At 35.9% G+C, this 15861-nt stretch overlaps 1 protein-coding gene across 1 annotated transcript in view; it reads right to left on the reverse strand.

Annotated features, from left to right (window-relative positions):
* LOC308419298 (vomeronasal type-2 receptor 26-like) overlaps positions 1 to 15861 on the reverse strand; it is a gene marked incomplete at both ends in the record, with an annotated part of 61285 nt that overhangs the window by 19762 nt on the left and 25662 nt on the right. The window contains 2 exons of the mRNA XM_080914979.1: positions 598 to 721; positions 1994 to 2218. Coding sequence (XP_080771105.1) covers positions 598 to 721; positions 1994 to 2218 — 349 coding nt within the window. The remainder of the gene's footprint in view (positions 1 to 597; positions 722 to 1993; positions 2219 to 15861) is intronic.

Here is a 15861-nt window from a genome sequence, read left to right on the forward strand (position 1 = left end):
AATCTTCTTCACATAATGTCTTTAATAATAAAGAAACAGGTAGAGGTAGATATTTAAATATTTAAGGCATATGTAGTGAAATGGGAAGTCTAATTCACTAAGCTGAGATTTTATTCCCTCTCAGAGACACTTGCCTGGAACCGGTCTTTAATTAGAAATATGATTACAGGAAGAAACCCTACTGCAAACATGTAATTCTGTACTTAGCAGAGTGACCAGCGTGGGTTGAAATCAAGATTTTTATTTGTTTTTTGCTTTGTTTTTCAAGACAGGATTTTTCTGTGTAGCCACCGGTCCTATAACTCATTCTGAGGACTAGGCTGAACTTGATCACAGAGATCCACCCACTAAGTGCTAGGATTAAAATTTGTGCCACATTCATCCAGCAAGAACTTGTTTTAAATGAAAAGGTGTTAGCTACATAACTGTAACTTTGTCTCCAGGCTTTGTTTTACTCACTCCTGTCCTATTATGAATCATTCCCACATCTAGAATCATTTCTCAAAATTCCCACACTCAGAAATGTTTATTGAAATTTCCACATTCAGAGCCATTACTAGATTTTTTTGTATTTAGAATCCCTTTAAAAATTTCTACCTGTTTCATTTGCAATCTCTCCATGTGGACATGGGAGACAATCAAAACAACAGAATGGTCTCCCTCGAACAGGTGTTTTTCTAAATCCAAGTTGACAACTCTGACTGCAGACAGCAATAGGAGTCTGTATAAAAGGCATGGGAGAGAAGAGAGTCAGTACACAACAGTCAGTATCAGCAGTGAGATGGTAGATTTAGCAGTGCCTTTTTGTACTGTAATTATCAAGAATTTCCATGTTTTTAGAGAGTGTAAACCAAAGTGCATGTGTCTTTCTTTCTTCTCTCTCTCTCTCTCTCTCTCTCTCTCTCTCTCTCTCTCTCTCTCTCTCTCCTCTCTCTCTCATTCTTGCTCATTCTCCCTTTTGAACTCTTGCTTTATTATATGTCATTCAGCTGTTATTTTTATTATATTTCAAAATAATATTTTGTTATAGTTAAAATGATTTTGAAACTTTGAATATAGGTTGATCATATACTTCCCTTCCCCTAATTCTGACTAGATCCTTTGGTCTACCCTGCCCACCCAAATTTATGTTTTTTCTCAAAGAACAACCTACAATACCAATAAAACAACAGTCACTAAAAACATAGAAAAACAAATACAACAGCACAAAAAGAAAAACAAATCAAAACAAAACCCACCAAACTGTGACCACATAAAGTATTCATAGAAATATATTTCTGGCAAATTACTCCTGAACATGAGACCTGCATTGTTGTGGTTGGTATGCCCAGTCTTCCATTGGAGAAAATGTACTGGATCTCTTTAAGACCAAAATGTTTCCCATTACTATTACTATTACTCTTTTAATCCTATCAGTGAGGTATTTAGGGTGAACAGTTCCCAATTAAGAAGATGAACGTGAATATAGCTTTAAATTTTAAATCCAGAAATATCTATCCAGGGTATATAATCACATTATGTACCCTGTGATTCTTTTATTTATTTTAAAATTCTTTTTTAGTTCTGGTATGGCTTAGCTCTTAACACATCCTTAATCCTAATCAAAGAAAGGTAAAATTAGTTTGTAGAAGGAAACACCCCTTGCTTGAAAGTAACTTCTAATTGAGATGCAGATAAAGTGATGAATCAGAGAATGTTTTGACAGAATGAGTCAAAGACATAACTCTAACAGAAATAGAGAAGAACGAGATAACTTGCTGGGGTCCCACACCAACAGTCAGGTACTGAACTGGAACCCAGTGATGAAGGTTTAAAGAAAATAGCCTCCAAACATTAACTTTCTCTTACTGTTCTGGGCCAAGAATCAGAAAGCTATTGGCAATTAACTCACTTTGTTCTTCTTAGGCCAAAAGGTGATGACTTCTGGCAACCCTGCTCTCTGAGGAATTCCACACGTAGAACAGCTTATGGTCCCACCCTCAAAGATACTCACCTTATTATGGTGTTCACCCCATGTTAGAAGTTTGTCATTTAGACAAAAATGCTGAACACTGTGAGATTCAAAGACAAACTCGCCAACTTTCACTTGAGTGCTGGAGTTGCCCGGCAGAGACTGGTAATTAAGGATGTCAAGCTTGGTGGCAGAAACCTCCTTGTTCACAACATTCTCCTCATTGGTGCATGTTCCAAGTTGACACTTTTTTAAGAATGGATGGAGCTGACAAAAAACATTCAGAACTTGCACTATATGCAGCAGAGATGCAAATAAACCTGGTTACTTTAACTCTTCCCTCTTTCTCTAACTGTATGCTTTTGTGACTTTCATTATAGTTCTGCATATCAAACATTTATCATAGAACTTATCCATGAGAGCAGCAGACCTATATCACACAGAGACATACATACATACACACACACACACACACACACACACACATAAACACACACAGACACACACACACACACACACACACACACACATAAACACACACAGACACACACACCCATACAAACACAGACACACTCAGACAAAATCTCAACAAATACTGGAGATAAGAGATGTTATAAACTGAATGTGCTTTATAGCAATAAGAAACCTGAAGGAACCTTTTCATCCCACAGTGAGGGCCTGGTTTCTGTCATCAGGACTCATGACCTGCCAGGCAAAGCCTGTTCTCCCAGATCAGCTGCACAAGTGATATTACACCTGGACCTGCAGAGAGCCTTGGGACACATTCCCAGGGAGATCTTACCAGGAGGTCTCAGAGTACAGACCTTTAGGTGATCTCTAGAAAGGGGTCCTTTTAGGACTAGAGAAATGGCCAAGTCATAAGATCTACAGTAGAGACAGGTGCCAGTCAGTGACAAGAAGATCACCTATAATCACAGATAACAAGATGGGAAGAGGAAAGCAGAAAAATTTAAGCAACAGTAACTAAGACAACCTGGCAACATCAGAATCCAACTCTCCTACCACAGCAATTAAAAATTGCCAAACACATGAGTAAAACAAGACATAGATTTAAAATCATATATCATCATGATGATGAAGATCTTTGAGGATTACTTGAATAACCTCCTTTAAGAATTAGAGAAGCCCAAAGAGAAACCACTCAAGAAACTAGAGTAAAACACAACAAAACAGATGATGGAATTAAAAACAGAAATAGAAAGAATAAAAAAAAACACAAAAAGAGACAACCCTGGAGATAGAAAACATAAAAAAGAAATCAGGAGTCATAGATGCAAGCATCACCTACAGACTAAGATAGAAGAGAGGATCTGAGGGGCAGAAAACAACATTGAAAACATAGATGAAACAGCAAAAATAAACAGCCAGAAGCTCCTCACTGAAACTGTCCAGGAGATCCAAGACACAATGAGAAGAGCAAACATAAGGATAATAAATGTATAAAAGGGTAAAGAATATCAACTAAAAGGCACAGTAAATGTCTTTAATGAAATTATAGAAGTAAACTTCCCTACCTTTAAAACAAGATGGCCATGAACATACATGACCCCTACAGAACTCCAAATAGATTAGATCAGAAAAAATTCTTCCTGAAACATAATAGTCAAACACCAAATGTTTAAAACAATGAAAGAATACTAAAAGCAGTATGGGAAAAATGATAAGTAACATATAAAGTCAGATCAATGAGAACTACACCTGACTTCTCAACACAGACTCTGAAAGCTAGAAGATCCTGGACAGACATCATACAGACTCTAAGAGAACAGAAATGCCAGTCCAGGTTACTATATCCTGCATAACTGCATAGCCATAGATAGAGATATCAAGATAGTTCAGGATAAATCTAAATTTATACAACATCTGACCACAAATCCCGCTCTACAAAGATAATAATGGAAACCACATCTATTTTCACAGAAGGAGGAATCAATACTTTAGGAAAACCAAGAAAATAACTATTCAAGATAACCGAAAGAAGAAATACACACTAACATAATTATACCTCTAACAACAAAAATAACAGGAAACAACACTCACTCTTCCTTAATATATCTTAACATAAATGGTCTCAGTTCCCCCAAAAGAAATAGACTATCAGACTGGATATGTAAATAGGATTCAGCATTTTTTGCATACAGGAAACTCATCTCAGAGACAAAGGCAGACACTACCGCAGAGTAAAAGGCTGGAAAAAGCTTCCAAGCAAATAGCCCCATGAAAATCTTCAGTAGCAATTCTAATATTGAATAGAATAGACTTTAACAAAATTTTATCAAAAAGATAAGGAAGGACAATTTTTACTCATTAAAGGAAAAATTTCTATCAATTTGAACTCTCAATCCTGAACATCTATGCTCCAAATACAATAGCATTCACATTCATAAAAGACACCCTACTAAAGCTCAAAATATATATTGCACTGCACACAATAATATTGGGAGACTTCAAAATTCCACTCTCTTTAATAGAGAGATCATGGAAGCAGATACAGAACAGAGACACAGCGACATTAGCAGAGGTTATGAGCCAATTGTCAACAACAGGCATCTGGAGAACATTTCATCCTAAAACAAAAAAATATGCCTTCTTCTCAGCTCCTCCCTGTACCTTTTTCAATATTAAACATAAAGTCACAAAACATGCCTCAACAGATATAAGAAGATGAAATACTCTCATGTATTCTTTCAGATTACCATGTACTAAGGCAGGAATTTAATCACAAAAAAGACAACAAAAAGCCCACATACACATGGAAGCTGAACAATGCTCTACTCAATAATATGCTCAACAAGGAAGAAATAAAGAAATAAATTAAAGACTTTTTAGAATTTAATGAAAATCAAAGTGCAACATATGCAAACAAAAGAGATGCATGAAAGCAGTACTGAGGGGAAATCTCATAGCTCTGAGTATTTACAAAAAGAAATTGGAGAAAGCATACACTAGCAGCTTGACAGCACACCTGAAAGCTCTAGAACAAAAGGAAGCAGATACATCCAATAGGAATAGTTGGCATGAAATAATCGAAATCAAGGCAGAAAATGGCCAGTAGGAACAAAAACAGTCAGAAAAAGAATAAACCAAACCAGATGCTTTGAGAAAATCTACAAAAGGGACAAACTTTTAGCCAGGATAACGAGAGGGCCCAGAGAGAATATCCAAATTAACAAAATCAGAAATGAAAGGGGAGACATAATGACAGAAACTGAGGAAATTCAAGAATTTATCAGATCCTACTGCAAAAGCCTATCCTCAACGCAACTGTAAAACCTGGAAAAATGGACAAATTTCTAGACAGATACCAGATATTAAAGTTAAGTGATGATCAGCCAAACCATCTAAGCAAACCCAAAACACACAAAAAAATAATAGGAGCCATCAAAACCTCCTTCTCCCTCAAAAAATTCCAGGACCAGATGGGTTCCGTGCAGAATTCTATCAGATATTTATTGATGACCTAATAACAATACACTCCAAAATTTCCACAAAAGAGAGTCTGATGAACCACTATGCAACTCATTGTTTGAAGCTACAGTATCTCTCATTTCTAAACTACACAAAGACCTACAAGGAGATGTACAAAGCTCAAGTGCAAGTGGATCAAAGATCTCCACATGAAACCAGGTACACTGACTGAAACTATTAGAAGAGAAATTAGGGAAAACCTTAGAACACATAGGCACAGGAGAAAATTTCCTGAACAGAATACCAATTGCCCATGTGCTAAGGTCAAAGATTGACAAATGGGACTTAATGAGATTGCAAAGTTTCTGTAAGGCTAAGGAAACTGCCAGGAAAACAAAACGGCAGCTAACAGAATGGGAAAGATTTTCACCAACTCCACATCAGATAAAGGCCTAATATCCAAGGTATACAAAGAACTCAAATAGCTAGACACCAGAGAATCAAACAACCCTATTAAAATGTGGCACAGAGCTAAACAAAAAGTTCTCAATTGAAGAATATTGAATGGCTGAGAAGCATCTAAGGAAATGCTCGACATTATTATCCATCAGGGAAATGCAAATCAAAACAATGCTTAGATTCTACAATACATCAGTCAGATTAGCCAAGATTAAAAGTTCAGATCACCGCAGATGCTGTTGAGGATGTGGAGAAAGAGGAACACTTCTCCACTGTTGGTGGGGTTGTAAACTGGTACAACCACTCTGGAAATCAGTCAGGCGATTCCTCAAAAATTGGACATAATACCAGTTATCCCACTTCTGGGCACATACTCCAGAGATGCTCCAACATACAACAAAGACATATGCATCACAATATTCATAGCAAATGTACTTATAATAGCCAGAAGCTGGAAAGAACACAGATATCCTTCAGTAAATGAATGGATACAAAATTATGCTATATTTAAACAATGGAGTACTACTCAGCTATCAGAAACAATGACTTAATGAAATTCTTAAGAAAATGGACGCATCTAGAGAATATCATTCTGAGTGAGATAACCCAGTCACAAAAGAAGAGACACTGTATGCCGTCTCAGATATTTGGATGCTAATCCCAGAAAGCTCTGAATACCCCAGAAGTAATGCACAGACTATACTAAGTTCAAGAAAAGAAAGAAATAAGAAAAAACCATTATGCTTAATCCTTACACACCAAGAAAACTTTACTAATTTCCGGTACATCCTGTTTTACATGTAGTTTATGATCATTGTAACTAGCAAGATCTTAGTGCACACTATCACACTTAAAAAAAAAAACAAGCACTGACAAAAATGTATCCATATTCTTTTATGCAATAATGCTTAAAATTTGTACATTTATCTTTGCTTTTTAAAATAAAGTTGTTCAAAATAAAAAAGACCTGCAAGGACAGAGAATTTCAGTTCAATCTGTCTCATGAACATTGATGCAAAAATACTCATTAAAATCTTGAAAACTGAATCCAAAAACACATCAAAATAATCATTCACCATGATGAAGGCTTCATCTCTGGTATTCATAGATGGTTCAATATACAGAAATCCATCAGCATAATTAGCCATATAAACAAACTCAAAGAAAACAAAACCACATGACCATCTCACTAGATACTGAGAAAGCATTTGAAAAAATTCAACACTTCTTTATGTTAAAAATCTTGTAAAGGGCAGGAATCCAAGGCCCATATCTAAGCATAATATAAGCAATACACTACAAACCAATAGCCAATGTCAAACTAAAGGAACTTCAAGCAATCCCACTAAAATGAGGGAATATACTAGGTTGCTCACTCTCTCACTACTTATTCAATATAGTACTGCAAGTTCTAGACAGAGAAATTGGAATGCAAAAGGAAGTAATAGGGATATAAATTACAAAGGAAGAAATCAAAATATCACTATTTGCCAATGACATGATTATATATTTAAGTGACATCAAAAATTTCACCAGAGAACTTTTACTACTGATAAACAACTTTAGCAAAGTGACTGGATATATAATTAACTCAAATAAATCAGTAGCCTTCCTCTACTCAAAGGACAAATATACTGAGAAAGAAATTTTGTAAAAGATACTCTTCACAACAGTCACAAATAATATGAAATACCTTGGTGTGACCCTAAAAAAAGCAAGTGAATGATCTGTATGACAAGAACTTCAGGTCTTTGAAGAAGAAAATTGAAGAAGGCTTCAGAAAATGGAAAGATTTCCCATGTTCATAGATTGGAAGGATCAATATTGCAAAAATGGCCATTTTATCAAAAGCAATCTATATATTCATTGCAACCTCCATCAAAATTACAACTCAATTCTTAATAGAGTTGGATAGAGCAACTTGTAAATTCATATGGAATAACAAATAACCTAGTATAGTGAATTCCATTGTCAACAACAAGAAAACTTCTACAGGAATCACCATCCCTTACTTCATGCTATATTACAAAGTAATTGTTTTTAAAAATGCATGGTACTGGTACAGAAATAGGCAGGTAGATCAATTGAACAGAATAAAAGATTTAGAAATGAACTCCCACACATATGGTCTCTTAATCTTTGAAAAAGGAGGTGAAAACATTCAATAGAAACAGGACAGCCTCTTCAACAAATGGTGTTGGTTCAACTGGCAGTCAGCATGGAGAATGAACATTGATCTTTCTTATCTTTTTGTACCAAGCTCAAGTGCAAATGGACTAAAGATCTTCACATAAAACCAGATGCACAGAAACTCTTGTATGAGAAAGTGGGGAAAATTTAGAACACATTGAACCAGGGGAAAATTTCCTGAACAGAACACCAGTGGCTTATGCTCTAAGATCAAGAATCGATAAATGGGACTCCATGAGATTGCAAAGTTTTTGTAAGGCTTAGGAGACTGTCAAGAAAACAAAACAGCAGCCAACTGATTAGTAATAGATCTTTACCAATCCCACATCTGATAAAGGTCTAAAATCCTATATATACAAAGAACTGAATAAATTAGGCTCCAGAGAATCAAACAATTCTATTAAAAGTGGGTACAGAGCTAAACAAAGAATCTTCAACTGAGGAATATCGAATGGCTGAGAAGCACCCAAGGACATGCTTAACATCCCTAGTCATCAGGGAAATTCGAATCAAAACAACCATGAGATTCCACCCCTTACCAGCCAGTATGGCCTAGATCAAAAACTCAGATAAAAGCAGATGCTGGCAAGGATGTGGAGAAAGAGGAACACTCTTCTACTGTTGGTGGGGTTGTAAGCTCCTACAACCACTGTGGAAATCAGTCTTGTTGTTCCTCAGAAGATTGGTCATAGTACTACCCAAGGACCCAGTTATTCTACTTCTAGGCCTGTATGACAAATATGCTCCAACAAATAATAAGGACCCATGCTCCACCATGTTCATGGTAGCTTTAATTTTAATATTCAGAAGCTGGAATGTATCCAGATGTCCTTTAGTAGATGAATGGATACAGAAATTGTGATACATATACACAATAGAGTACTACTCAGCTATTAGAAGCAATGACTTTATGAAATTCCTAAGCAAATGGATGGATTTAGAGAATATTATCCTGAGTGAGGTATCCTAGTCACAAAATAACAGGCATAATATGCAGTCAGAAAAAATTGCATACTGGCTCCAGAAAGCTCTGAATCCCCAAAAAAATAACTCACAGACCATATGAAGCTCAAAAAAAAAAAAAAAAAAGTAAGAAAAGAAAAGAAAAAGAAAAGAAAAGAAAGAGAAAAGAAAGGCCAAAAATTGGAAGCCTCAGTCCTCTATAGAAGAAAAAGAAAAATAAGTGTGTAGCACCCTCTTAGAGTGTGTTTTACCTAGACATTAAATCATTAATAATTCAAGAGCTAAGAATGTAGCCTTGTGGCAATTCTTGGTACTTAAAAAATTATTATGTTTAATATTTATACAGCAAGAGAACTTTCTCTATTTCCATGTTATGTTTTGCTTTACATGTACTTTATGCTCATTTAAACTAGTAATTTTAGTGGATACTATCAAACCTTTAAAAAATCTAGTATTGAATAAAAATATATTCATAAACTTTTATGTAAAAAATCTTTTAAATTTGTACATATATTTCAGTTTTTTTAAAAAAAATAAAGTTGTTTAGTTAGAAAATGAGACCTGAAGGAGATCTAGGGAAATAACAAAATTCAAGATATTATTATTTGCAGAAGATATTATAACAAAGATAAGCAACCACAATCATGGACCTCCCATGACATATAAAACACTTTCAGGAATGTGGCTGGACACAAGATTAACTCAAAAGAATTGGCAGCCTTCCTATATAAAAATGACAAACAGATTACCAAAATAATCAAGAAAACAACACAGTTCATGATAGGCACATAAATATAAAATGTGTTTTGGTAACCAAGGAATCAAGCCATAAATTTTTTATGATAAAACTTTAAGTCTTTGAATAAAGAAATAAAAGAAGCTATCTAAAGAAGGAAAGATTTACCATACTCATGAATCTGTAGAATTAACATAGTTAACAGTAAAATAACATCAAGAGGTATCACCATCCTTAATTTTAAATTGCAGCACAGTTCTATAGTAATCAAACCCACAAACTATTTTCATGAAATCACACATGTTTCACAACGGAATAGAATTGATGTTCCAGAAATAAATCCGCACACCTATAAACACCTGATTTTTAATAAGGAAGCTAGAAATACAAAGTCAAAAGAAAAAAGAAGCATCTTCAAAAATGGTGAGGTTCAATCTGGATGTCTTTATGTTAAAAAAGGTAAATAGATACATATTTATCACCCTGTATAATTAACTGTCATATTAAGCCAGACACACTGAACTTGATGGAAGGAAAATTAGGAAACAGCATTTCACAGGTTGGCACAGAAAACAATTTTCTAGATAGACCAGTTCTAGTGTAGGTACTAAGACCAACAATTAATAAACGAGATATCATGAAACAAAAATGGTTCTACTAGGCAATGGGCAACTTCAAAGGTTCAAAATCCAATTTTCAAAATGGGAACTGATTTATGCCAACTCTAAGTCTAACAAAGAATGAAATATCCAAAATATATGCATGCCTGATGATACTAAGCAGCAAGAAAACACATAATATAAAATTTTCAAAATGTGAAATTTAGCTATATAAAAAATTCTTGACAGATACATATCAAAAGACCAAAAAACTCTTAAAATCATATTTAACCTCTTTAAAGACTAGAAAAGTACAAATTAAACCTATTTGAGATTCCATCTTAGACATGTCAGGACAGCTAAGATCAAATATACAAGTGGCAGCTAATGATGGCGAGAAGATGGAGCAAGGAGGGCACGTCTACATGAATTAAAGAAGTTCAAATTTGTAAAGCAATTATAGAAATAATTATTATGGGTCCACAGAAAATTGGGAGTTGATATTACTCAAGATCCTACTATACCACTCTAAGGCACATACCCAAAGGATACTCCATCCTACTACAAGGTCACTTTCTCAATTAGTTTAGAGTGGCTTTATTTATAAAAGCCGGAGACTGGAATAACCTCGCCATTTTTCAACTAAAGAATGGATAAACAGTGTGGTACATTTACACAATGTAATATTACTCAGCTGTTATAAATATGACATTTTGAAAATTGCAGGCAAATGAATGGAACTAGAATATATCCAGAGTGAGGCATCCTAGATCCAGGAAGTCAAACATGACATGTACTTACTTATACATGGTTATTTGCTGTAAAATAAATGATAATCATATTAAAATCCACAAACCCAGAGGGCTTATGTAACAAGTATAGCTCTAGGGTGGGAGTCACATGAATATCCCTGGGAAGAAAAAATAGTATACATTTTTTGGATAGGCTGGAGGTGGGTGGAAATGGAGACAAGAAGGCCAATGTTTGAGGAAGGAGGTGGAAAAGGTATGGACAGAAAAAGACCAAATATTGGAGCATATAGGGATGTTGTCCAAACCAATTTGTGTGGAAACTGATTGTTATCTACGAGAGTGATGTTAGTGAGGACTCCTAGTAATGGACTATATGGAAAAGAAACTGGCCATCTTCTGTAGGTAGGCAAAACAACTAGTGGTATAGTTGGAACACCTATCCAGCCAAAAAACTCTCAACCCACAACCTGTACTGACAGCAATATGTGCTTGGGCTCTAAATTTGATTGAGTGACTTAGCAATGATTGGTACAACTTGAGACTTAAGCTGTTAGAGGTAACTCATGTCAGACACTGCCTGAATGGCCAGGAAACTGAAGCTCGGTGTCTCAGTGATATAACGTAGAACCAAACCCTACAGAACCCAGCAACAGCAACAAGTTGATGAACAGATTTCTAAGAATATTTTACATATTTGTGGTAATATCAATTATTCCAGTTTTTATTAGAAACTTTATCTAGCAGCTGATGGAAGCAGATGCATAGACCCACAGCCAAATATTAGGCAGTTCCTGTAGAAACCATGGAAGACTGGGAGAAAGATTGTAGCATCCAGAGTAGTTAAGAATACCAGGAGAACACAGCCAATCAGAATCAACAAAGCAGGGCTCAAAATGTCTCACAGAGACTGAACTGACATGCATAGAGCCTGCCCATGTCTGCACTAGGTTCCTTTGCATTCATGTGTGGTTGTTTATCTGGGATGGTTGAGGGACTTTGAAAAATAGGAGAGGGTGTGCCTCTGAATATTTTGACTCCACCAGAGACTCTTTTTCTTACACTGGGTTGCCTCAAGCATATTACAAACAAATTTAGCCAAGTAGGTAAAATATGCCTATAGTTAAACCTGTAGGACATTGAAGAAGAAGTCTGAAGAGACATAGAAAACAACTCAAGGATTAAAAGAGTTAATATTGTTTAAAATTCTTCATTAATTAAAAGGTTGAACAGAGTAAGACAATGTCTTCCAAAAATTAAAGGAGGTTTGTAATTAGATTAAAAATGTCTAAAATCTCCACAGGAGAAAAGAACCAAAAGTAGTCACACACGTTTGACAAATTTAATCATGGAGAACAGAATTAAAGCATTGTGTTTCTCATTCCAAATAGTTTTATAAAATTACAGCCATACAATTATGGGATATAACATAAACACATAGCCGAAGAACTAATCAGAAATCCAGAAACCAAGTGAATACACAAGACTCCAAACCATTCAAAGGCTGAAATGTTGTATCCTCCACAAATGCTGATGTGGAAACAGGACATCAACATGTAAATAGGTGATGGACAGATCAGGGAAACAGAAACTGAACAAGGACACTGCAAAACTAGCAGAGACTTTGAACCAACTATAATTAATAGATATATACAGAACATACTATCCTAAAGTAAAAGAATACACATTCTTCTCACCACCGCATGGCACCTTCTCGAAAATTGAACACATAATTGGACACAGAATGAGCCTCCATCGATATAAGAAATTGAAATACTCCCATGCATCCCCTCAGATCACCATGGTCTACGGCTGCTCTTTAACAACAACAAAGACAACAAAAAGCACACATACACATGGAAACTAAACAACACTCTGTTAAAGGATAGCAGGGTCAAAAAGAAATAAAGAAAGAAATTAAGAATTTTCTAGAATTCAACGAAAACGAAAACACAACATACCCAAACCTATGGGATGCAATGAAAGCAGTATTGAGAGGAAAACTCATAGCCCTAAGTGCTTCCAAAAAGAAACTGGAGAGAGCTCACATCAGCAACCTGACAGCACAGCTAAAAGCCCTAGAACAAAAGGAAGCATATATACCCAAAAAGAGTAGACAGCAAGAAATAATCAAAATTAGGGCAGAAATAGACCAAATAGAAACAAAAAGAACCATTGAAAAAATCAACAAAACCAAGAGTTGGTTCTTTGAGAAAATCAACAAGATTGATAAACCCCTAGCCAGACTACCTAGAGGGCAAAGAGAGAGTATCCAAATTAACAAAATCAGAAAGGAGAGTGGTGACATAACAACTGAAACTGAGGAAATTCAAGAAATCATCAGATCCTACTACAAAAACTTATACTCCAAAAAATTGGAAAATCTGGAGGAAATGGACAAATTCCTAGACAGATACAAGACCCCAAAGTTAAACCAGGACCAAGTAAACCATCTAAATAACCCTATAACACCTAAAGAAATAGAAGAAGTCATCAAAAGCCTCCCTACCAAAAAAAAAACCCAGGTCCAGACGAGTTCAGTGCAGAATTTTATCAGACATTTATTGGGGATATAACACCAATACTCTCCAAACTATTCCAAAAGATAGAATCAGATGGAATATTATCCAACTCATTTTTTGAGGCTACAATAACCCTCGTACCTAAACCACACAAAGACCCTACAAGGAAAGAGAACTTCAGACCAATCTCACTTATGAACATTGATGCAAAAATACACAACAAAATCCTTGCAAACCGAATCCAAGAACACATCAAAACGATCATTCATCATGACCAAGTAGGCTTCATCCCTGGGAAGCAGGGATAGTTTAACATAAGGAAATCCATCAAAACAATCCACCATATAAACAAACTCAAAGACCAAAATCACATGGTAATCACTAGACGCTGAGAAAGCATTCAACAAAATCCAACACCCCTTCATGTTAAAAGTCCTGGAAATAACAGAATACCAAGGCACATACTTAAACATAATAAAAGCAATATACAGCAAACTAACAGCCAACATCAAACTTAATGGCGAGAAACTTGAAGCAATCCCACTAAAATCAGGGACTCGACAAGTCTGCCCACTCTCTCCTATCTACTCAACATAGTACTGGAAGTCCTGGCTGGAGCAATTAGACAGCAAAAGGAGATCAAGGGGATAAAAATAGGAAAGGAAGAGATAAAAACATCACTCTTTGCCGATGACATGATAGTGTACTTGAGTGACCCCAAAAATTCCACCAGAGAACTCCTACAGCTGATAAACAAGTTCAGCAAAGTGGCTGGATACAAAATTAACTCGAACAAATCAGTAGCCTTCCTTTACTCAAAGGACAAACATGTGGAGAGAGAGATTAGGGAAAATGTACCCTTCACAATTGTCTCAAAAACTATGAAATACCTTGGTGTGACTCTAACTAAGGAAGTGAAGGACCTGTATGACAAGAACTTCAAACCTCTAAAGAAGGAAATTGAGGAGGATCCCAGAAAATAGAAAGATCTCCCATGCTCATGGATTGGAAAAATCCACATCTTAAAAATGGCCATCCTACAAAAAGCAATCTACAGATTCAATGCAATCCCCATGAAAATTCCAACCCAGTTCTTCATGGAATTGGAAAAATCAATGTGCAATTTCATATGGAATAACAAAAGACCTAGAATAGCGAAATCCATCCTCAACAACAAAAAAACATCTGCGAGAATCACTATCCCTGACCTCAAGCTATATTACAAGGCAATTGTGCTGAAAACTGCATGGTACTGGTACAGAAATATGCATGTGGATCAATGGAATAGAATAGAAGATCCAGAAACGAGCCCTCTTGTATATGGTCACCTGATTTTTTGAAGAGGATCTGTAAACATTTAATGGATAAAGGACAGCCTATTCAACAAATGGTGGTGGTCCAACTGGCACTCAGCATGCAAAAGAATGAAAATAGACCCTTTCTTATCTCCTTGTACAAAGCTCAAGTGTAAGTGGATCAAAGATCTCCACATTAAACCAGATACACTGAAATTATTAGTTGAGAAAGTAGGGAAAACCTTAGAACACAGAGGCACAGGAGAAAATTTCCTGAACAAAACACCAATGGCTCAAGATCTAAGGTCAAAGATTAACAAATGGGACTTAATGAGATTGCAAAGTTTCTGTAAGACTAAGGACATCGTCAAGAAAACAAAATTGCAACCAACAGAATGGGAAAAGTTCTTTACTAACACCACATCAGATTGAGGCTTAATATCCAAGGTATACAAGGAACACAAAAATCTATACACCAGAGAATCAAATAACCCTATTAAAAAATGGGGTACAGAGCTAAAAAAAAAGTTTTCAGTTGAGGAACACCGAATGGCCGAGAAAAACCTGAGGAAGTGCTTGACATCCTTAGCCATCAGGGAAATGCAAATCAAAACAACCCTGAGATTCCACCTAACACCAGTCAGATTGGCCAAGATCCAAAACTCAGAAGACAGCAGATGCTGGCGAGGCTGCGGAGAAAGAGGAACACTTCTCCACTGTTGGTGGGGTTGGAAGCTAATACAACCACTCTGGAAATCTGTCTGGCGATACCTCAGAAAATTGGATATAGTTCTACCTGAAGACCTAGCTATTCCACTTCTGGGCATATACCCCAGAGACACTTTAATACACAACAAAGATATATGCACCACAATGTTCATAGCAGCTCTATTTATAATAGCCAGAAGCTGGAAGGAACCCAGATGTCCTTCAGAAGATGAATGGATACAAAAATTGTGGTACATATA

This window comes from Micromys minutus, assembly GCF_963924665.1.
Source record: "Micromys minutus genome assembly, chromosome: 3".
Classification (NCBI taxonomy): domain Eukaryota; kingdom Metazoa; phylum Chordata; class Mammalia; order Rodentia; family Muridae; genus Micromys; species Micromys minutus.